At 44.9% G+C, this 25,133-nt stretch overlaps 1 protein-coding gene across 5 annotated transcripts in view; it reads left to right on the forward strand.

Annotated features, from left to right (window-relative positions):
- The window catches only part of LOC122557086 (sodium- and chloride-dependent neutral and basic amino acid transporter B(0+)-like), a 57,692-nt gene extending 36,992 nt beyond the window's left edge, over positions 1–20,700 (forward strand). For 4 of the 5 annotated variants that reach the window (XM_087992237.1, XM_087992234.1, XM_087992238.1 and 1 more), the window contains 5 exons: positions 4,140–9,566; positions 11,097–11,196; positions 12,735–12,844; positions 12,934–13,104; positions 18,250–20,700. In XM_087992237.1, the coding sequence (XP_087848363.1) occupies positions 4,140–4,277 (138 nt within the window). In that variant the 3' untranslated portion in view covers positions 4,278–9,566; positions 11,097–11,196; positions 12,735–12,844; positions 12,934–13,104; positions 18,250–20,700. The remainder of the gene's footprint in view (positions 1–4,139; positions 9,567–11,096; positions 11,197–12,734; positions 12,845–12,933; positions 13,105–18,249) is intronic. The other variant, XM_087992235.1, reaches the window with a different exon arrangement.
- Positions 20,701–25,133: the final 4,433 nt, after the last annotated feature.

Genomic DNA, 25,133 nt, shown 5'->3' on the forward strand with positions numbered 1-25,133 from the left:
GCATTAAGGTGGACAAGTCCCCAAATCCAGATAAGATCTATCCCAGGTTACTGAGGGAAGCGAGACAGAAAATAGCTAGGGCATTAACAGATATCTTTACAGCATACTTGAACATGGTGAGGTCCTGGAAAACTGCAGAATTGCTAATGTTATCCCCTTGTTTAAGAATGGTAGCAGGGATAATTCAGGTAATTATAGACTGATGAGCCTGATGTCAGTGGTAGGGAAGCTGCTGGAGCAGATACTGAGGGATATGATCTATTCCCATTTGAAAAAAAAATCAGCATATGTGTGATAGGCAGCATGGTTTTGTGCAGGGAAGGTCCCAACTTAATAGAATTCTTTGAGGAACTGACAAAGTTGATTGATGAGGGAAGTGCTGTGGATGTCACATACATAGACTTCAGTAAGGCGTTTGATAGGATTCCCCATGGTAAAGCTGATTGGAAAAGTGAAGTCGCATGGGGTCCAGGGTGTACTAGCTAGATTGATAGAGAACTGGCTGAGCAACAGGAGACAGAGAGTAGTAGTGGAATGTAGTTTCTCAAAATGGTGAACTGTGACCAGTGGTGTTCCACAGGGATCCATGCTGGGACCACTGTTGTTTGTGATATACATAAATGATCTGGAGGAAGGTATAGGTGGCCTGATTAGCAAGTTTGCAGATGGCACTAAGATTAATGGAGGAGTAGATAGTGAAGGGGACTGTCAGACAATGCAGCTGAATATAGATAGATTGGAGAGTTCAGCAGAGAAATGGCAGATGGAGTTCAATCTGGGCAAATGTGAGATGATGCATTTTGGCAGGTCATGTTACAGTTATATACAGAGGAACCTCGATTATCCGAATACTAATTATCCGAAAGTCAGATTATCTGAAGGAGATCTCGAGGTCCTGATGGAAACATTACATCAAAGATGTGTTTCCAACAGAGATCGCATCTTTTGTTTACAGTAATTAAACAGGCACAATCTCCAAATGACTGCCTCCCACCCTCTCTCCCCATACTTTCCCTGGAGTTCTACACAGGGGTGTACCCTGAACACCCCCTTCCCCACATAATCTCTCCAACAGTGTCCTGTACAGGGTAAAGGTGGAACCTGTCCACTAGTTGCAGTAAAAAGGTGTGTGTGTGTGTGTGTGTGTGTGTGTATAAGCTATTTGGAGACTTACCCCACAAAGGCAGTTGCAGCAGCAGCAGTCTTGTTGGTGTCCAGTCCAGCTGCCCCGTGGGGGTGGGTGTGTATGGCATTTGGGGTGGGCAGGGGGCGGTGTTGGATAGGGTTCGGGGCAGAGGGGGAGGTGTTGGGGCGGGGGCGCGGTTTTGGAAGGGGTTGGAGACAGGGGGCAGTGTTGCATGTGGCTTGGGGTGGGGGTTGGTGTTGTACAGGGTTAGGGTGGGCAGTAGTGTTCGATGGGGTTCCGGGTGGGGAGGAGGTGTTGGACGGTGCTGGAGGCGGGGTCGGTGTTGCATGGAGTTGTGGGGGAGCCGGTGTTGAACAGGGTAAGGGGCGGGGGCCTCGCGTGCTGTGTGCTGCTGCAGTCTCCCGAACGGAAGATTTTAACTCCAAACCCCCAGAGGAAAGGCATTTAATCGATTAACCGAGTAATCTATTATACAAACGAAATAGTGCTCACCCATCACGTTCGGATAATCGAGGTTCCCCTGTACAACTTTGGTTCGACCACATTTGAAATGCTGTGTACAGTTAAGGTCGCCACATTATCAAAAGGATGTGGATGCTTTGGAGACGGTACAGAGGACGTTCATCAGGATGTTGCCTGCTTTGGAGGGTGCTAGCTATGAAGAGAGGTGAGTAGATTAGGATTATTTTCTTTAGATAGGTGGAGGTGGGGGGGACCTGATTGAGGTCTACAAAATCATGAGGTACTGACAGGGTGGATAACAAGAAGCTTTTTTCTCACAGTGTTCGACTCAATTACTAGGGGTCACGAGTTCAAGCTGAGGGGGAAAAGTTTAAGAAAGATATGTGTGGAAAGTTCTTTATGCAGAGGGTGATGGGCGCGTGGAACACGTTGCCAGCGGAGGTGGTAGATGTGGGCATGATAGCATCATTTCAGATGTACAGAGACAGATACATGAATGGACAGGGAGCAGAGTGATACAGATCCTTAGAAAATAGGCAACAGGTTTAGATAGAAGATCTGGATCAACGCAGGCTTGGAGGGCCGAAGACTCTGTTCCTGTGCTGTAATTTTCTTTGTTTTTTGTTTTAAAATAATTGCACAAATATGAAGATGTCAGCTTGCAAATAATTACAATATCTTGCAAATTGCAGGTATTCTTAATTTAGCAAATGTGAAATGAAAGGTCCACTATGTTCTGTAATTTGTGTCACAGTTCATGGATCATAGTTTGTCAGTTTGAGCGCATTAAATTCTCAAGCAATTCACGGTGGCACAGTGGTTAGCACTGCTGCCTCGCAGCGCCAGAGATCCGGGTTCAATTCCCGCCTCAGGCGACTGACTGTGTGGAGTTTGCACATTCTCCCCGTGTCTGCGTGGGTTTCCTCCGGGTGCTCCAGTTTCGTCCCACAGGCCAAAGATGTGCAGGTCAGGTGAATTGGCCATGCTAAATTACCCATAGTGTTAGGTAAGGGGTAAATGTAGGGGTATGGGTGGTTTGCGCTTCGGCGGGGCGGTGTGGACTTGTTGGGCCGAAGAGCCTGTTTCCACACTGTAATGTAATCTAATCTAATCTAATATACTATTTAAGTATCTTACACAGTCGGAGTTTGGACTGTTACAAAATCTAGCTCTCAGATTCAGAATGATGTCTTCTGCATTGCAGATCTTTACATTTATCTGACTGTGACAATAGGTGGCAGCAATGGGAGATGGGATTCAATAGTTTTCTAGTAACATCCAGATAAAACATTTCCTGATTTTAGTACAGGTTTTTCAAGATCAATCTCACTTTTTTTATTTAACGTTGTCAATGAATTCCAGACCTCCTATGATTTTGAAAACATCAATCAAATCTCCTCTGAGCCTTCTCCTCTCCATGAAGAAAAGTTTCAAATCCTTTAATCAAAACCTGGCAGTTAACTGCTAATCAGCATTACTGGGAGTATTCCTCATATCATCGTCTCTGCCAATTGGAGTTCAATTTAGCAACCATTCATGTCGCATAAATTTTGTTTCTCACCTTGAATTATTTGGGATTCTTGCAAAATGTTCTGAAGAATGCAAGACAAAAGTTTTGATAAAATGTACCTTTTCTCTGCAATATACAGGTTCCAGAGGACTATTGATAAACTATTCTGTGATCCCTATGCCATTGCTAGTCAGTCTACTCCATGGGCTCCTCTGCAAGTGTTTCTAATGTAAACAATGTTAGATTTTGGGGCTCTGCCTAATTCACTCAGAATTTCTGTCTTTCTTAATTCAACTCACACTATGGTATCTCTTCCCAATGAAGATCTGCTCTGTGACATTATTACAAGGGTGCCCCCAGGGTACGAAAGCCCTAATACAATAGTTAAGAGATTGCTCTTTGAGGTTGTTACAAACAGCAGATTCCTACAGTCCAGCAGGAGCAGCTTTACAGCAGGAGGGCCCATGACCTCCCTTCAGCTGCTGTCCCACTGCTCTCCCACCTGCTTGTGTCTAGTCTGCAATATTATAAGGTGTGGGCAAAGCCTAGAGCCTCAGTTAATCCTCCCTGCAATTGTGGGCCTTTATGGTAAGGGGAGGGCAGTGAGGGTGGGAAAAGGTGAGAGCTGCCTCTGTCACTCCTCCATTGGTGTCTGTGTATTTAGCAGGCTTGACGCTAAGTGTTGGAATTCCATTCCTAAACCTCTTCATCTCACACTGTCTCTGACCTTTTACATTTAATGCATTGCAATAATGTCATTTCACCAGGGATAATTTCAATGCAATGCCCAATTTCCTTCAGTCTGCCTCACTGCCAGTGTATAACACAATCAATTACAGTGTATGGATGTGTGTATACTCTTTGTGAACGTACATGTTAAACATTATTCAGTATAACATGAATCACCAGGTGTTGGATCAAACTGCAGAAAAATTGGATTGGAAACTGGATTTCTTTTCCAGCTAACAGTGGGTGAACATCCAGCAGAAATTATTAAACATTTTACTTTTCCATTCACAGAAAATATCTGCTGCTTGCACATCAGCTCCTGATTGGGGTCCGTACTTGAAACAACACAGAGGGGAAAGATACAGGAAGCAGCTGGACTCTACAGAAGACCCAAACTCTGTGCACCTTCTGGTTATTCCTGAGAAGTGACAACTCAAAGGAAAATTCCTGTTCAATTTCGAGACACCACCCACGCCCTCCACCTCCTCCAAGACTTCCGTTTCCCCGGCTCCCAATGCCTCATCTTCACCATGGATATCCAATCCCTCTACACCTCCATCCGCCATGTCCAGGGCCTCCAAGCCCTCCGTTTTTTCCTCTCCAGACGTTCACAACAGTACCCCTCCACCGACACTCTCATTCGTTTGGCCGAACTGGTCCTCACCCTCAACAATTTCTCCTTTGAATCCTCCCACTTCCTCCAGACCAAAGGGGTAGCCATGGGCACACGTATGGGCCCCAGCTATGCCTGTCTCTTTGTTGGCTACGTAGAGCAGTTGATCTTCCGTAATTACACCGGCACCACTCCCCACCTCTTCCTCCGCTACATTGATGACTGCATTGGCGCCACCTCATGCTCCCGCGAGGAGGTTGAGCAATTCATCAACTTCACCAACACATTCCACCCTGACCTTAAATTTACCTGGACCATCTCTGACACCTCCCTCCTCTTCCTGGACCTCTCCATCTCCATCAGTGACGACCGACTTGACACTGACATTTTTTACAAACCCACCGACTCCCACAGCTACCTGGATTACACCTCTTCCCACCCTACCTCTTGTAAAAATGCCATCCCGTATTCCCAATTCCTCCGCCTCCGCCGTATCTGCTCCCAGGAGGAGCAGTTCCACCATAGAACACACCAGATGGCCTCCTTCTTTAGAGACCGCAATTTCCCTTCCCGTGGTTAATGATGCCCTCCAACGCATCTCGTTCACATCCCGCACCTCCGCCCTCAGACGCAACCCCTCCAACCGCAACAAGGACAGAACGCCCCTGGTGCTCACCTTCCACCCTACCAACCTTCGCATAAACCAAATCATCCGCCGACATTTCCGCCACCTCCAAACAGACCCCACCACCAGGGATATATTTCCCTCCCCACCCCTCTCCGCCTTCCGCAAAGACCGTTCCCTCCATGACTACCTGGTCAGGTCCACGCCCCCCTACGACCCACCCTCCCATCCTGGCACTTTCCCCTGCCACCGCAGGAACTGTAAAACCTGTGCCCACACCTCCTCCCTCACCTCCATCCAAGGCCCTAAAGGAGCCTTCCACATCCATCAAAGTTTTACCTGCACTTCCACTAATATCATTTATTGTATCCGTTGCTCCCGATGCGGTCTCCTCTACATTGGGGAGACTGGACGCCTCCTAGCAGAGCGCTTTAGGGAACATCTCCGAGACACCCGCACCACTCAACCAAATCGCCCCGTGGCTCAACATTTCAACTCTCCCTCCCACTCTGCCGAGGACATGGAGGTGCTGGGCCTCCTCCATCGCCGCTCCCTCACCACCAGACGCATGGAAGAAGAACGCCTCATCTTCCGCCTCGGAACACTTCAACCCCAGGGCATCAATGTGGATTTCAACAGTTTCCTCATTTCCCCTTCCCCCACCTCATCCTAGTTTCAAACCTCCAGCAACACGATCCCCTGACGTGTCCGGACTTGTCCGACCTGCCCAGCTCCTTTTCCACCTATCCACTCCACCCTCTCCTCCCTGACCTATCACCTTCATCTCCTTCCCCACTGACCTATTGTACTCTATGCTACTCTATCCCCACCCCCACCCTCCTCTAGCTTATCTCTCCACGCTTCAGTCTCTCTGCCTTTATTCCTGATGAAGGGCTTTTGCCCGAAACGTCGATTTTGCCTGTCCTTGGATGCTGCCTGAATTGCTGTGCTCTTCCAGCACCACTGATCCAGAATCTGGTTTCCAGCATCTGCAGTCATTGTTTTTACCTCCTGAAATTCCACAGCCATTCTGGAGTACAATCAGTGTCACTTCATTGAGTGCTCCCTTGATCAGTCAGCACCTCAGCCAAGACTTAGGTATAAGGTTTACTGAAGTTTCCTGTGCCCACTATAAACATGGGCATCAATTTGGGACAGGGTGGGGCTGGTGAGAATTACTGAGCATTCAGGTTCCTGCATCATGAGTGTTCAGTCATGTTCCTCCCTGGGTCCTGGTGATAATACACAGGATTCCAGTCCCTGTACATTGTGGGCAGAAGCTCCTGCTCTCACAGCCCCCACTTACAGTCTGCACTGCCTGGGTTCCCAGCCAGTAACCACTGGTTTGGTGCAGCCAGATCTGATCCAAACTAATATTTGTCATAGAAGGTGCGGAAAGAGTTAAAGCTGAGGAATGTGTTAAGAACTGCCATATTGAAGATGTCATCCTGATTTGGGTGGAAGGATATGATTTTGATTAATAAAACCTACTATTGATGTCCTCTTTTCAGTCTCTGTAACAATGTCTACCATGGTGGGGTGGGGGGGTTTGCTGTTGAGGTGGTGAGGTGAGATTTGCTGAAGTTTCCTGTGCCCGCTGTAAACATGGGCATCAATTTGGGGCTGCGTGGGGCTGGTGAGAATTACTGAGCATTTGAGTTCCTGCATCATGAGTGTTCAGTCATGTTCCTCCCTGAGTCCTGGTGATAATACACAGGATTCCAGTCTCTGTACTTGGTGGATAAAATTCTTTGAAGAAGTAATGAGCAGGTTAGATCAAGGACAGCCAATGGATGTTTGTACATTCATGATCTAGATGAAGGAACTGAGGTCATTCTGGCTAGGTTTTCAGACAATACAAAGATAGGTAGAGGGATTAGATTGCATTACATTACAGTGTGGAAACAGTTCCTTCGGCCCAATAAGTACACAGCGACCCGCCAAAGCGCAAACCACCCATACCCCTACATTTACCCCTTACCTAACACTACGGGTAATTTAGCATGGCCAATTCAGCTGACCTGCAAATCTTTGGACTGTGGGAGGAGACCGGATCATCCGGAGGAAACCCACGCAGACACGGGGAGAACATGCAAACTCCACACAGTCAGTCGCCTGAGTCGGGAATTGAACCCAGGTCTCTGGCGCTGTGAGGCAGCAATGTTAACCACTGTGCCACCGTGCCACCCAGGAATGACCAGAAGGCGCACACAGTTTCGGTCTTCTGTAGAGTCAGGGTAGCATTGAGGAGGCAGGAAGGCTGCAGAAGGATATGGACAGGTTAGGAGAGTGGGCAATGAACTGGCAGACGGAGTACAATGTGGGAAAGTGTGAGGTCGTGAGCTTTGGTCAGAAGAATAGGGGCATGGACTATTTTCTAAATGAGGAGAAAATTCATAAGTTTGAAGTGCAAAAGAGATTTGGGAGTTCTAGTCCAGGATTCTCTCAAGTTAAACTTGCAGGTTGAGTCAGTATTTAGGAAGGCAAATGCAATGATAGCATTTATTTTGAGAGGGCTTTAATATATAAGAGCAGGGATGCATTTTTGAGGCTGTATAAGGCTCTAGTCAGACCACATTTGGAGTATTGTATGCAGTTTTGGGCCTCACACCTCAGGAAGGATGTTCTGGCCCTGGAACGTGTTCAGAGGAGGTTAACGAGAATAGTCCGCGGAATGAAAAGCTTAACATATGAGGACCATTTGAGGACTCTGGGTCTATACGCAATGGAATTTAGAGGAATGAGGGGGAATCTAATTGAACTGACAGAATACTGAAGGGGCTGGAAAGAGTAGATGTTGGGAAGATTTTTCCATTGAGACTAGGAGCCCAGAGCACAACCTTCGATTTACGGGAAGACTTCTTAGAACTGGTATAAGTAGAAACTACATCAGCCAGAGAGTGGTAAATCCATGGAATTCACTGCCACAGAAGGCTGTGGAGTCCATGCCATTGCGTATATTTGAGACTGAGATGGATAGGTTCTTCAGTATCAAGGGGATCATGGATCAAGGGGAGAAAGCAGATGAATGGGGTTGAGAAGCTTATCAGCCATGATTGAATGGCAGAGCAGATTCAATGGGCTGAATGGCCTAATTTCTGATCCTATGAGTTATGGTCTTACTCTCAGTGGAATGTGTACCCAGTTGCTAACTTTAATAAACAACACATTGTTTAGGACAAGGGCTCCTTCTCATTGGATGACCAAGTGGTTTTCCTTGATCACACTCAACAAAGTGAACCTTTCAAATCCCTGCCAGGAAAGATATGGTGGATGTGACCCATCAATGGCCTGCCTTGATAGACTGATAGTATGAGCAATCTGTGACATGGTGAGCAGTGGTACAGGTTCTGGTGAGCTTTGAAGATATTTCTAGAATATTAACTCATGGCAAAGTTTGGCAAGACAGAATCAATAGAGTGAGATTCATCTGCTAGAACACATTAAAATGAATGGGATTATCTTTAAACCCACATGCAGCTGAAAATGGAAAATATTTATTATGCCACAAAGATGTGAGACCCATTCATTAATTTGCAAACAAGGTGGAAATAATCTACTTTGGCCATATAAACATGAGAAAACCCTACTGGACAACAAAACACAGTAACAGCATTGTTATGCTGCAAAATAGAAATCCTTTAAGGTCAGGAGAATAAAACAATATTGAGAAACTGCATAATTAAAAAAGAAGATAAATTATCACATTAGGAAAGTAAGGCAGCAGTATTTCTGGTAAGTTATAATTTCAGAAATGGGTAAATAATACACACAATTGGACACCTTGGAGAAAACCGTTCTTCAGGTACAGAATTGCCTCCAAACTCTACTCTGAATTGGAGACTGAACAAGCAAACACACTTTTATATTCAATGATCCAGCTTGCCAAGTCATAAAAGTTCCATCAGAAAAAATTGCTGAAGTTCTGCAAGTATTCAGGGGAGACAATGGCCACAATTACAGGGGAGACAATGGCCTAGTGGTATTATTGCTGGACTGTTCTGTTAATGTAGAGACCCAGATAATGTTCTGGAGACCCAGGTTTGAATCACGCCATGGTAGATGGTGCAACTTGAATTCAATTAAGATCTGGAATTAAGGGTCTAACAATGACTATAAAACCATTCGGGTTGTCAGAAAAACCAATCTGGTTCACAAGTGTCCTTTTGGGAAGCAGACTGCCATCCTTACCTGGTGTGTGACTCCAGAACAACAGTAAAAATACATGACTCAGGGCTAGAGAAATGGATGCAGAAACCTTTTACTCCAAACTCCCAGGGCTTTGGTGTGTCCAGTGATGTTTTGTCCTGTCATTGTGCAAGTTATTAATTAATCACTTCATTTGACATTTTCTTCATCAGAAACAGTTATGACAGCCCTGCAGGACCAGTTCCCTACATTGCTCCGATCAAAGCGCCTTCTTCTGACAGCTGGCATTTGTTCGTTATTTTATCTGCTTGGCCTTCTATATGTGACACAGGTAGGTTGTTTAACAGTGATTTAAGCTGCTATCACATGTACTCAGTAACTCTTAAAAGTTGATCAAATTCATGGGATGAAGTAATACAGCAAGAGCTTGTGCTCTGGTCCTTTCCTTTTGCAGCTGTTTAATGTTGTGCAGTGATCTTGTCATATTGACATGTTGCTGTGATTCTGAGTTCGCTCTCAGACATTCCAATCTCACACTAGGACTGGGAAACAGGACCACAATTCTGCTTATTATGTTATAAGATTTCTCAGCAAACACATTTGTTATCACTGAATGGAATACGCTTTGTATACGTGGTAACTGCTATGGGTATAGTTGAGTTATCATTCCAATGTCTGATGGTTGGAAAATTAGTCAGTCACTTTGTGAAAATTGTCACCAGTGATGGGAAATAAATGTTACAAACTGCAGCCAAGGCTACAATGCAATCTTATAAGGGTAGAGAGGTTCTTTCTGTTGATATGGTGGGTGACTTTGACACATTCTCACTGACATCTCAGTGTTCCTGTTGATCCATGACCATTACAGAGTGAGCTGTTCAGATGCCTTTTTTCACTCTATGCCCATATGCCCCTGGTATAATGTGGCAATATAGCTTGGTAAAGAGCTTCAGCTATAAGCATCTGTTTATCTTTGAAAGTCATGCCTCTTAAGAAACAATTTCATCTCTGTATGGCTAAAACCCTTGAAGTGTATCTGGCAACTCTTGTATTCACATCAAGCCAGACTTCGATAATAATTTTCCAAAATTTCATCAGTTATTTGTTTTATTGAAGTGTTGGCAGTTCCGTTGTCCAATACTCATCATATTGATATTGACGATATTTTCTAATGTAATGTTTTGTCACTTTAGCAAAACATTCATGGTCTAATTTGGCTTTGGTACACCTCTCATTGTGTCTGAAGAAACTATTCTCCTGCCTAGTTTGTAGTGGATCTCAAAGTTATATTGCTGAACTTTGGGATACTGAGAGAAATCATTGTTTTCATGGGATTTGTGGAAATACCCCCCAATGTTCCCAGGCAGTTAAATCTGGAGACAGAGGGTTAAGATGTACAGAAAGGGTGATCATGTTTAAATCTAGAAAGTATTTGACCCACGTGAGATCACAGTTAGAACAGTGCAGGTAAATTCTGCTGGCTCATTTTTGAAAATCACATTCAGTTATCAATATAGAAGAGAGAACAGCAATGTAATAGATGCCCAGACATAAATGAATGAGCGAATATTGAGCATCAAGTTAGAATTGTGTTGGAACATTTCTGACAATGGGTCATACCAGACTCGGAACAGTAACTCAGTTTCTCTCTGCACAGGTGCTGCCAGACTTGGAAAGTTTTTCCAATATTTTCTGTGGTTGTTTCAGATTTCCATCATATGCAAGATTTTGCTTCAATTAGAATTATGTTTTTTTACCCATAGGTCTTCATATTACAAATCTCTTTAAAGTCTGAATTTGAAAGTAAGAGTACTTAATAATTTTCCTGTGTAATATTTTTGAATTTTCCATGTAATTTTAGGCTGGGATTTACTGGTTAAATTTTATCGATCATTACGCTACAGACTGGATTCTCTTTATAACAGCTCTCCTGCAACTCATCGGTCTCAGCTGGATCTATGGTCAGTGAATCTTGAAAAATACTGAAACAAAATCAATTAAATTACAGCACTTTGTAGTTTCTTTAATAAAATCAGACCAAATGAATCAGCTGCTGGACGTGGTGTAGATAGCTCTTTATATCAGAAGGTGACGAGAATTCAAGTGCTCTTCTTTGTTAAATGCAGTTTACAGGACATCGGTTAGGCCACTTTTGGAATACTGTGTTCAGTTTTGGTGTCCCTGCTATGGGAAGGATGTTGTGCAACTTGAAATGTTTCAGAAAAGATGTACAAGGATGTTGCCAGGGTTGGAGGGTTTGAGCTTTGGGGAGAGGCTAAATAAGCTGAGGCTATTTTCCATCGAGCATTAGAGGCTGAGGGGTAACCTTATAGAAGGTTATAAAACCATGAAGAGCACGGATAGGGTGTTTAGCTATGGCCTTTTCCCTGGACTAGCGGAGTCCAAAACTAGAGGGCATAGATTTAAGGTGAGGGGGAAAGATTTAAAAGGGACCTAAAGGGCTACTTTTTCTTGCAGAGGGTGGTGCATGTGTGGAATAAGCTGCCAGAGGAAGTGATGGAGGCTGGTACAATTACAACATTTTAAAAGTTAAAAATCACACAACATCAAGTTATAGTCCAACAGACCTGGTGTTGTGTGATTTTTAATTTTGCCCACCCAGTCCAACACCTGCATTTCGACATCGTAACATTTTGAAAGATATCTGGATGGTATATAAATAGGAATTGATTTGAGGGATATGTGCAAACTGCTGACAAATGGGACTAGATTAATTTAGGATATCTGGTTGGCATGGACGGGTTGGACTGAAGGGTCTGTTTCCATGCTGTACAGCTCTATGATTCACTTTCCCCACCCCAAGTGTGGTTCAACTGAGGCATGTCCACCCCAATGGTACACTTTCCTTTGACCACAGTACTATCCTAGTGTCCCATGAACTGAACCCTATACCTCCCACACCAATCTGAGCCACACATTTAACTCCAATGTTTTATTTATCCAGTGTGTTTGTCAGTGATACAGGCAGTAGTCTTGAGGTTAATCACATTTCCTCTCCCAACTTGAACAGCTTCCTCTACCATGATGTCATGATCTATCAACATCTCTAAGGACTTGTAAAATATGAAACTGAAATGTTTGTAACAAATCCTAAATACAGAAACATGTGAGCAACAGCAGAAATAGGCCATTCGGCCCCTCAAGCCTGCTCCACTATCAATACGGTCATGACTGATCTGTTTGAGTTTCAAATTCCACATTACCTTCTTCACCCAAAAGAGCTCATTCCAGGAAAACTCATGTTTCCAATTTGTGCTGGGATGGACAGACCCTTGTTCCTAAAATGGGAGGGAAAGATTGATCATTTGGTGACAGGGTTCAATTTCCTTATCCTTAAAATGCCAAGTGACTCCTTTTCTGCTTAAACCTGTTCATTAGTGGGCCACCCAGTACAAGATGAACTTCGATAGTAAACAAGCTGCCCTGAAGACAGGACAGAGCGAGTGATGGTGTCTCTCTGCTTCCTTGTTGTGTATAGGGATAAACAGATTCATCAAGGACATTGAGATGATGATTGGGGAAAGGAATTGGCTCTTCTGGCTGTGGTGGAGAATCTGTTGGATTCTGATCTCTCCATGTTTGCTGGTGGTAAGGAGCTGTTTCACATTATTATGATTTAAACTGAAAATAGTCAATCTCATTCTATTTCTGATCTAGTTTTGTATCATTTCATTCAGGCAGTCTTAATCTGGTCCTTAGCAACACTCACCCCTCCAACATATGGACCTGTTGAATACCCTGTCTGGTCAGGAGCACTGGGCTGGTGTATGACCATCTTCTGTATTATGTGGATCCCCATTGTGGCCATGGTGAGAGTTGTCCAAGCTGAGGGCCCCACCTTGTGGCAGGTGAGGGACAGTTTTGAAATCTTTTAAAGATTAAGGAACAGAGAACATAAAATTAGGCTTTGGAGTTCCAATTGATTCAACACACAGCTTATCCTTTCAAAGTCAAGATATCCTTTTGTTCTACTTACACTCATGCTCAGTTTAGTTCACTGTGAATACCATCTTGGTTAGGGATTGAAGCTGGAGTAATGGGTGTACATTGGAGGTTGTGTGCGCAAAGACGTCACTGAGGTATAATTCACAGTGTTATTGCACTGTGTAAGGATCAGGTAAGGATAACTGCAGAGTGTGACAGTGAGAGACAGAACATATAACATAAGAATGTACAGCAGTTAGGGTCAGAGTGAAGAAAAATAGTAAAATTACAAAGGCTCTTTACCTGAAAGTACCAAGGGTTCATCACAAAACATATGAATTGTGTTAATTAAACAACTAAAACAAGGTGGGTCAGTTAGCTCAGTTGGTTGGATGGTGAGTTGGTGATGCTGAGTGATGCCAATTCCCGTTCCAGCTGAGGTTACCATGAAGAACTCTCCTCCAGGAACTCTCCCCTTGTCTGAGGCATGGTGACCCTCAGGGTAAACCACCACCAGTCACCTCACTCTCTAATGAGAGAGCAGCCCTATGGTCTGATAGGACTATGGAGACTTCAGTGTTACAAAAAAAGTGTAACTTATAACATTTACACAATTAAAACAATGGTTTTAGTTAAGCGGGCTAAAAGGGGTCATGGAATATCTTTAGCAAATATTTAAGGACAATCCCAAGGCTTTTTATTCGGAAAAAGGAGCAAGAAGGTAACTAGAGAAAGGGTTGGCCCACTGAAGGACAAAGGAGGGAAGTTATGTGTGGAGTTAGAGAAAGTGGGTGAGATTCTTAATGAGTACTCTGTGTCGGTATTCATTGAGGAGAGGGACACGGCAGACTTTGAGGTTAGGGGTAGATGTTTGATTACTCTAGGTCAAGTTCAGCATAAGGAGGGAGGAAGTGTTGGATATTCTAAAAGGCATTAAGGTGGACAAGTCCCCAAATCCAGATAAGATCTATCCCAGGTTACTGAGGGAAGCGAGACAGAAAATAGCTAGGGCATTAACAGATATCTTTACAGCATACTTGAACATGGTGAGGTCCTGGAAAACTGCAGAATTGCTAATGTTATCCCCTTGTTTAAGAATGGTAGCAGGGATAATTCAGGTAATTATAGACTGATGAGCCTGATGTCAGTGGTAGGGAAGCTGCTGGAGCAGATACTGAGGGATATGATCTATTCCCATTTGAAAAAAAAATCAGCATATGTGTGATAGGCAGCATGGTTTTGTGCAGGGAAGGTCCCAACTTAATAGAATTCTTTGAGGAACTGACAAAGTTGATTGATGAGGGAAGTGCTGTGGATGTCACATACATAGACTTCAGTAAGGCGTTTGATAGGATTCCCCATGGTAAAGCTGATTGGAAAAGTGAAGTCGCATGGGGTCCAGGGTGTACTAGCTAGATTGATAGAGAACTGGCTGAGCAACAGGAGACAGAGAGTAGTAGTGGAATGTAGTTTCTCAAAATGGTGAACTGTGACCAGTGGTGTTCCACAGGGATCCATGCTGGGACCACTGTTGTTTGTGATATACATAAATGATCTGGAGGAAGGTATAGGTGGCCTGATTAGCAAGTTTGCAGATGGCACTAAGATTAATGGAGGAGTAGATAGTGAAGGGGACTGTCAGACAATGCAGCTGAATATAGATAGATTGGAGAGTTCAGCAGAGAAATGGCAGATGGAGTTCAATCTGGGCAAATGTGAGATGATGCATTTTGGCAGGTCATGTTACAGTTATATACAGAGGAACCTCGATTATCCGAATACTAATTATCCGAAAGTCAGATTATCTGAAGGAGATCTCGAGGTCCTGATGGAAACATTACATCAAAGATGTGTTTCCAACAGAGATCGCATCTTTTGTTTACAGTAATTAAACAGGCACAATCTCCAAATGACTGCCTCCCACCCTCTCTCCCCATACTTTCCCTGGAGTTCTACACAGGGGTGTACCCTGAACACCCCCTTCCCCACATAATCTCTCCAACAGTGTCCTGTACAGGGTAAAGGTGGAACCTGTCCACTAGTTGCAGTAAAAAGGTGTGTGTGTGTGTGTGTGTGTGTGTGTATAAGCTATTTGGAGACTTACCCCACAAAGGCAGTTGCAGCAGCAGCAGTCTTGTTGGTGTCCAGTCCAGCTGCCCCGTGGGGGTGGGTGTGTATGGCATTTGGGGTGGGCAGGGGGCGGTGTTGGATAGGGTTCGGGGCAGAGGGGGAGGTGTTGGGGCGGGGGCGCGGTTTTGGAAGGGGTTGGAGACAGGGGGCAGTGTTGCATGTGGCTTGGGGTGGGGGTTGGTGTTGTACAGGGTTAGGGTGGGCAGTAGTGTTCGATGGGGTTCCGGGTGGGGAGGAGGTGTTGGACGGTGCTGGAGGCGGGGTCGGTGTTGCATGGAGTTGTGGGGGAGCCGGTGTTGAACAGGGTAAGGGGCGGGGGCCTCGCGTGCTGTGTGCTGCTGCAGTCTCCCGAACGGAAGATTTTAACTCCAAACCCCCAGAGGAAAGGCATTTAATCGATTAACCGAGTAATCTATTATACAAACGAAATAGTGCTCACCCATCACGTTCGGATAATCGAGGTTCCCCTGTACAACTTTGGTTCGACCACATTTGAAATGCTGTGTACAGTTAAGGTCGCCACATTATCAAAAGGATGTGGATGCTTTGGAGACGGTACAGAGGACGTTCATCAGGATGTTGCCTGCTTTGGAGGGTGCTAGCTATGAAGAGAGGTGAGTAGATTAGGATTATTTTCTTTAGATAGGTGGAGGTGGGGGGGACCTGATTGAGGTCTACAAAATCATGAGGTACTGACAGGGTGGATAACAAGAAGCTTTTTTCTCACAGTGTTCGACTCAATTACTAGGGGTCACGAGTTCAAGCTGAGGGGGAAAAGTTTAAGAAAGATATGTGTGGAAAGTTCTTTATGCAGAGGGTGATGGGCGCGTGGAACACGTTGCCAGCGGAGGTGGTAGATGTGGGCATGATAGCATCATTTCAGATGTACAGAGACAGATACATGAATGGACAGGGAGCAGAGTGATACAGATCCTTAGAAAATAGGCAACAGGTTTAGATAGAAGATCTGGATCAACGCAGGCTTGGAGGGCCGAAGACTCTGTTCCTGTGCTGTAATTTTCTTTGTTTTTTGTTTTAAAATAATTGCACAAATATGAAGATGTCAGCTTGCAAATAATTACAATATCTTGCAAATTGCAGGTATTCTTAATTTAGCAAATGTGAAATGAAAGGTCCACTATGTTCTGTAATTTGTGTCACAGTTCATGGATCATAGTTTGTCAGTTTGAGCGCATTAAATTCTCAAGCAATTCACGGTGGCACAGTGGTTAGCACTGCTGCCTCGCAGCGCCAGAGATCCGGGTTCAATTCCCGCCTCAGGCGACTGACTGTGTGGAGTTTGCACATTCTCCCCGTGTCTGCGTGGGTTTCCTCCGGGTGCTCCAGTTTCGTCCCACAGGCCAAAGATGTGCAGGTCAGGTGAATTGGCCATGCTAAATTACCCATAGTGTTAGGTAAGGGGTAAATGTAGGGGTATGGGTGGTTTGCGCTTCGGCGGGGCGGTGTGGACTTGTTGGGCCGAAGAGCCTGTTTCCACACTGTAATGTAATCTAATCTAATCTAATATACTATTTAAGTATCTTACACAGTCGGAGTTTGGACTGTTACAAAATCTAGCTCTCAGATTCAGAATGATGTCTTCTGCATTGCAGATCTTTACATTTATCTGACTGTGACAATAGGTGGCAGCAATGGGAGATGGGATTCAATAGTTTTCTAGTAACATCCAGATAAAACATTTCCTGATTTTAGTACAGGTTTTTCAAGATCAATCTCACTTTTTTTATTTAACGTTGTCAATGAATTCCAGACCTCCTATGATTTTGAAAACATCAATCAAATCTCCTCTGAGCCTTCTCCTCTCCATGAAGAAAAGTTTCAAATCCTTTAATCAAAACCTGGCAGTTAACTGCTAATCAGCATTACTGGGAGTATTCCTCATATCATCGTCTCTGCCAATTGGAGTTCAATTTAGCAACCATTCATGTCGCATAAATTTTGTTTCTCACCTTGAATTATTTGGGATTCTTGCAAAATGTTCTGAAGAATGCAAGACAAAAGTTTTGATAAAATGTACCTTTTCTCTGCAATATACAGGTTCCAGAGGACTATTGATAAACTATTCTGTGATCCCTATGCCATTGCTAGTCAGTCTACTCCATGGGCTCCTCTGCAAGTGTTTCTAATGTAAACAATGTTAGATTTTGGGGCTCTGCCTAATTCACTCAGAATTTCTGTCTTTCTTAATTCAACTCACACTATGGTATCTCTTCCCAATGAAGATCTGCTCTGTGACATTATTACAAGGGTGCCCCCAGGGTACGAAAGCCCTAATACAATAGTTAAGAGATTGCTCTTTGAGGTTGTTACAAACAGCAGATTCCTACAGTCCAGCAGGAGCAGCTTTACAGCAGGAGGGCCCATGACCTCCCTTCAGCTGCTGTCCCACTGCTCTCCCACCTGCTTGTGTCTAGTCTGCAATATTATAAGGTGTGGGCAAAGCCTAGAGCCTCAGTTAATCCTCCCTGCAATTGTGGGCCTTTATGGTAAGGGGAGGGCAGTGAGGGTGGGAAAAGGTGAGAGCTGCCTCTGTCACTCCTCCATTGGTGTCTGTGTATTTAGCAGGCTTGACGCTAAGTGTTGGAATTCCATTCCTAAACCTCTTCATCTCACACTGTCTCTGACCTTTTACATTTAATGCATTGCAATAATGTCATTTCACCAGGGATAATTTCAATGCAATGCCCAATTTCCTTCAGTCTGCCTCACTGCCAGTGTATAACACAATCAATTACAGTGTATGGATGTGTGTATACTCTTTGTGAACGTACATGTTAAACATTATTCAGTATAACATGAATCACCAGGTGTTGGATCAAACTGCAGAAAAATTGGATTGGAAACTGGATTTCTTTTCCAGCTAACAGTGGGTGAACATCCAGCAGAAATTATTAAACATTTTACTTTTCCATTCACAGAAAATATCTGCTGCTTGCACATCAGCTCCTGATTGGGGTCCGTACTTGAAACAACACAGAGGGGAAAGATACAGGAAGCAGCTGGACTCTACAGAAGACCCAAACTCTGTGCACCTTCTGGTTATTCCTGAGAAGTGACAACTCAAAGGAAAATTCCTGTTCAATTTCGAGACACCACCCACGCCCTCCACCTCCTCCAAGACTTCCGTTTCCCCGGCTCCCAATGCCTCATCTTCACCATGGATATCCAATCCCTCTACACCTCCATCCGCCATGTCCAGGGCCTCCAAGCCCTCCGTTTTTTCCTCTCCAGACGTTCACAACAGTACCCCTCCACCGACACTCTCATTCGTTTGGCCGAACTGGTCCTCACCCTCAACAATTTCTCCTTTGAATCCTCCCACTTCCTCCAGACCAAAGGGGTAGCCATGGGCACACGTATGGGCCCCAGCTATGCCTGTCTCTTTGTTGGCTACGTAGAGCAGTTGATCTTCCGTAATTACACCGGCACCACTCCCCACCTCTTCCTCCGCTACATTGATGACTGCATTGGCGCCACCTCATGCTCCCGCGAGGAGGTTGAGCAATTCATCAACTTCACCAACACATTCCACCCTGACCTTAAATTTACCTGGACCATCTCTGACACCTCCCTCCTCTTCCTGGACCTCTCCATCTCCATCAGTGACGACCGACTTGACACTGACATTTTTTACAAACCCACCGACTCCCACAGCTACCTGGATTACACCTCTTCCCACCCTACCTCTTGTAAAAATGCCATCCCGTATTCCCAATTCCTCCGCCTCCGCCGTATCTGCTCCCAGGAGGAGCAGTTCCACCATAGAACACACCAGATGGCCTCCTTCTTTAGAGACCGCAATTTCCCTTCCCGTGGTTAATGATGCCCTCCAACGCATCTCGTTCACATCCCGCACCTCCGCCCTCAGACGCAACCCCTCCAACCGCAACAAGGACAGAACGCCCCTGGTGCTCACCTTCCACCCTACCAACCTTCGCATAAACCAAATCATCCGCCGACATTTCCGCCACCTCCAAACAGACCCCACCACCAGGGATATATTTCCCTCCCCACCCCTCTCCGCCTTCCGCAAAGACCGTTCCCTCCATGACTACCTGGTCAGGTCCACGCCCCCCTACGACCCACCCTCCCATCCTGGCACTTTCCCCTGCCACCGCAGGAACTGTAAAACCTGTGCCCACACCTCCTCCCTCACCTCCATCCAAGGCCCTAAAGGAGCCTTCCACATCCATCAAAGTTTTACCTGCACTTCCACTAATATCATTTATTGTATCCGTTGCTCCCGATGCGGTCTCCTCTACATTGGGGAGACTGGACGCCTCCTAGCAGAGCGCTTTAGGGAACATCTCCGAGACACCCGCACCACTCAACCAAATCGCCCCGTGGCTCAACATTTCAACTCTCCCTCCCACTCTGCCGAGGACATGGAGGTGCTGGGCCTCCTCCATCGCCGCTCCCTCACCACCAGACGCATGGAAGAAGAACGCCTCATCTTCCGCCTCGGAACACTTCAACCCCAGGGCATCAATGTGGATTTCAACAGTTTCCTCATTTCCCCTTCCCCCACCTCATCCTAGTTTCAAACCTCCAGCAACACGATCCCCTGACGTGTCCGGACTTGTCCGACCTGCCCAGCTCCTTTTCCACCTATCCACTCCACCCTCTCCTCCCTGACCTATCACCTTCATCTCCTTCCCCACTGACCTATTGTACTCTATGCTACTCTATCCCCACCCCCACCCTCCTCTAGCTTATCTCTCCACGCTTCAGTCTCTCTGCCTTTATTCCTGATGAAGGGCTTTTGCCCGAAACGTCGATTTTGCCTGTCCTTGGATGCTGCCTGAATTGCTGTGCTCTTCCAGCACCACTGATCCAGAATCTGGTTTCCAGCATCTGCAGTCATTGTTTTTACCTCCTGAAATTCCACAGCCATTCTGGAGTACAATCAGTGTCACTTCATTGAGTGCTCCCTTGATCAGTCAGCACCTCAGCCAAGACTTAGGTATAAGGTTTACTGAAGTTTCCTGTGCCCACTATAAACATGGGCATCAATTTGGGACAGGGTGGGGCTGGTGAGAATTACTGAGCATTCAGGTTCCTGCATCATGAGTGTTCAGTCATGTTCCTCCCTGGGTCCTGGTGATAATACACAGGATTCCAGTCCCTGTACATTGTGGGCAGAAGCTCCTGCTCTCACAGCCCCCACTTACAGTCTGCACTGCCTGGGTTCCCAGCCAGTAACCACTGGTTTGGTGCAGCCAGATCTGATCCAAACTAATATTTGTCATAGAAGGTGCGGAAAGAGTTAAAGCTGAGGAATGTGTTAAGAACTGCCATATTGAAGATGTCATCCTGATTTGGGTGGAAGGATATGATTTTGATTAATAAAACCTACTATTGATGTCCTCTTTTCAGTCTCTGTAACAATGTCTACCATGGTGGGGTGGGGGGGTTTGCTGTTGAGGTGGTGAGGTGAGATTTGCTGAAGTTTCCTGTGCCCGCTGTAAACATGGGCATCAATTTGGGGCTGCGTGGGGCTGGTGAGAATTACTGAGCATTTGAGTTCCTGCATCATGAGTGTTCAGTCATGTTCCTCCCTGAGTCCTGGTGATAATACACAGGATTCCAGTCTCTGTACTTGGTGGATAAAATTCTTTGAAGAAGTAATGAGCAGGTTAGATCAAGGACAGCCAATGGATGTTTGTACATTCATGATCTAGATGAAGGAACTGAGGTCATTCTGGCTAGGTTTTCAGACAATACAAAGATAGGTAGAGGGATTAGATTGCATTACATTACAGTGTGGAAACAGTTCCTTCGGCCCAATAAGTACACAGCGACCCGCCAAAGCGCAAACCACCCATACCCCTACATTTACCCCTTACCTAACACTACGGGTAATTTAGCATGGCCAATTCAGCTGACCTGCAAATCTTTGGACTGTGGGAGGAGACCGGATCATCCGGAGGAAACCCACGCAGACACGGGGAGAACATGCAAACTCCACACAGTCAGTCGCCTGAGTCGGGAATTGAACCCAGGTCTCTGGCGCTGTGAGGCAGCAATGTTAACCACTGTGCCACCGTGCCACCCAGGAATGACCAGAAGGCGCACACAGTTTCGGTCTTCTGTAGAGTCAGGGTAGCATTGAGGAGGCAGGAAGGCTGCAGAAGGATATGGACAGGTTAGGAGAGTGGGCAATGAACTGGCAGACGGAGTACAATGTGGGAAAGTGTGAGGTCGTGAGCTTTGGTCAGAAGAATAGGGGCATGGACTATTTTCTAAATGAGGAGAAAATTCATAAGTTTGAAGTGCAAAAGAGATTTGGGAGTTCTAGTCCAGGATTCTCTCAAGTTAAACTTGCAGGTTGAGTCAGTATTTAGGAAGGCAAATGCAATGATAGCATTTATTTTGAGAGGGCTTTAATATATAAGAGCAGGGATGCATTTTTGAGGCTGTATAAGGCTCTAGTCAGACCACATTTGGAGTATTGTATGCAGTTTTGGGCCTCACACCTCAGGAAGGATGTTCTGGCCCTGGAACGTGTTCAGAGGAGGTTAACGAGAATAGTCCGCGGAATGAAAAGCTTAACATATGAGGACCATTTGAGGACTCTGGGTCTATACGCAATGGAATTTAGAGGAATGAGGGGGAATCTAATTGAACTGACAGAATACTGAAGGGGCTGGAAAGAGTAGATGTTGGGAAGATTTTTCCATTGAGACTAGGAGCCCAGAGCACAACCTTCGATTTACGGGAAGACTTCTTAGAACTGGTATAAGTAGAAACTACATCAGCCAGAGAGTGGTAAATCCATGGAATTCACTGCCACAGAAGGCTGTGGAGTCCATGCCATTGCGTATATTTGAGACTGAGATGGATAGGTTCTTCAGTATCAAGGGGATCATGGATCAAGGGGAGAAAGCAGATGAATGGGGTTGAGAAGCTTATCAGCCATGATTGAATGGCAGAGCAGATTCAATGGGCTGAATGGCCTAATTTCTGATCCTATGAGTTATGGTCTTACTCTCAGTGGAATGTGTACCCAGTTGCTAACTTTAATAAACAACACATTGTTTAGGACAAGGGCTCCTTCTCATTGGATGACCAAGTGGTTTTCCTTGATCACACTCAACAAAGTGAACCTTTCAAATCCCTGCCAGGAAAGATATGGTGGATGTGACCCATCAATGGCCTGCCTTGATAGACTGATAGTATGAGCAATCTGTGACATGGTGAGCAGTGGTACAGGTTCTGGTGAGCTTTGAAGATATTTCTAGAATATTAACTCATGGCAAAGTTTGGCAAGACAGAATCAATAGAGTGAGATTCATCTGCTAGAACACATTAAAATGAATGGGATTATCTTTAAACCCACATGCAGCTGAAAATGGAAAATATTTATTATGCCACAAAGATGTGAGACCCATTCATTAATTTGCAAACAAGGTGGAAATAATCTACTTTGGCCATATAAACATGAGAAAACCCTACTGGACAACAAAACACAGTAACAGCATTGTTATGCTGCAAAATAGAAATCCTTTAAGGTCAGGAGAATAAAACAATATTGAGAAACTGCATAATTAAAAAAGAAGATAAATTATCACATTAGGAAAGTAAGGCAGCAGTATTTCTGGTAAGTTATAATTTCAGAAATGGGTAAATAATACACACAATTGGACACCTTGGAGAAAACCGTTCTTCAGGTACAGAATTGCCTCCAAACTCTACTCTGAATTGGAGACTGAACAAGCAAACACACTTTTATATTCAATGATCCAGCTTGCCAAGTCATAAAAGTTCCATCAGAAAAAATTGCTGAAGTTCTGCAAGTATTCAGGGGAGACAATGGCCACAATTACAGGGGAGACAATGGCCTAGTGGTATTATTGCTGGACTGTTCTGTTAATGTAGAGACCCAGATAATGTTCTGGAGACCCAGGTTTGAATCACGCCATGGTAGATGGTGCAACTTGAATTCAATTAAGATCTGGAATTAAGGGTCTAACAATGACTATAAAACCATTCGGGTTGTCAGAAAAACCAATCTGGTTCACAAGTGTCCTTTTGGGAAGCAGACTGCCATCCTTACCTGGTGTGTGACTCCAGAACAACAGTAATGTGGTTGACACTGAACTGACCTCTGGGTAATTAGGGATGGGCAATAAATGCTGGCCTGGCCAGTGATGCTCACCTCCCACAAATGAATACATTTTTTTTTAAAAGTTCAAATTTAAATTTTAGAAAATGCAATATTTATCAGATGTGTTCAACATTCACAGAAAATGGTACATGTGGTGTATATGGATTTCAGGAAGGCGTTCGGTAAGGTTCCCCACAGTAGGCTATTGTACAAAATGCGGAAGAATGGGATTGTGGGAGATATAGCAAGTTGGATCAGTAATTGGCTTGCTGAAAAAAGACAGAGGGTGGTGATTGATGAGAAATGTTCATCCTGGAGTCCAGTTACCAGTGGTCCACCTCAAGGGTCAGTGTTGGGTCCACTGCTATTCGTCATTTTTATAAACGACCTGGATGAGGGCATAGAAGGCTGGGTTAGTAAATTTGCAGATGACACCAAGGTCGGTGGAGTTATGGATAGTGACGAAGGATGTTGTAGGTTACAGAGAGACATAGATAAGCTGCAGAGCTGGACTGAGAGGTGGCAAATGGAGTTTAATGTGGACAAGTCTGAGTTGATTCACTTTGGTCGGAGTAATCGGAATGCAAAGTACTGGGCTAATGGTAAGATTCTTGGTAGTGTAGATGAGCAGAGAGATCTTGGTGTCCAGGTACACAGATCCTTGAAAGTTGCCACCCAGATTGACAGGGTTGTTAAGAAGGCATACAGTGTTTTAGCTTTTATTAATAGAGGGATCGAGTTCCGGAACCATGAGATTATGCTACAGCTATACAAAACTCTGGTGCGGCCGCACTTGGAGTATTGTGTACAGTTCTGGCCACCACATTATAAGAAGGATGTGGATGCTTTGGAAAGGGTGCAGAGGAGATTACTAGGATGTTGCCTGGTATGGAGGGAAGGTCTTACGAGGAAAGGCTGAGGGACTTGAACCTGTTTTCGTTAGAGAGAAGAAGGTTGAGAGGTGACTTGATAGAGACATGTAAGATAATCAGAGGGTTAGATAGGGTGGACAGGGAGAGCCTTTTTCCAAGTATGGTGACGGTGAGCACGAGGAGGCATATCTTTAAATTGAGGGGTGATAGATATAGGACAGATGTCAGAGGTAGTTTCTTTACTCGGAGAGTAGTAAGAGTATGGAATGCTTTGCCTGCAACAGTAGTAGATTCACCAACTTTAAGTACATTTAAGTCGTCATTGGACAAGCATATGGACGTACATAGAATAGTGTAGGTTAGATGGGCTTCAGATTGGTATGACAGGTCGGCGCAACATCGAGGGCTAAAGGGCCTGTACTGCGCTGTAATGTTCTATGTTCTATCCAAATTAGTGGAAAAATATGACTATGAAGTCTTCAAGTCAGCCTTCATTAGAAATAGAATTGTTGTTGGAATTACTGATAAGACTTTAGAAATAGAACCATTCTGAAACAACATTGGGACGCAGACGGACTTTATCCTCACAACTTCAGTGAGGATTTGGAGATGCCGGTGTTGGACTGGGGTGTACAAAGTTAAAAATCACACAACACCAGGTTGTAGTCCAACAGGTTTAATTGGAAGCACGAGCTTTCGGAGCGACACTCCTTCATCAGGTGATAGTGGAGGGTTCAATCCTAACACAGAATTTATAGCGTCACTCCGAAAGCTAGTGTGCTTCCAATTAAACCTGTAGGACTATAACCAGGTGTTGTGTGAT

This window comes from Chiloscyllium plagiosum, unplaced genomic scaffold, assembly GCF_037043375.1.
Source record: "Chiloscyllium plagiosum isolate Xiang-an unplaced genomic scaffold, Cpla_swu_hap1 HiC_scaffold_11, whole genome shotgun sequence".
In the NCBI taxonomy this organism is placed as follows: domain Eukaryota; kingdom Metazoa; phylum Chordata; class Chondrichthyes; order Orectolobiformes; family Hemiscylliidae; genus Chiloscyllium; species Chiloscyllium plagiosum.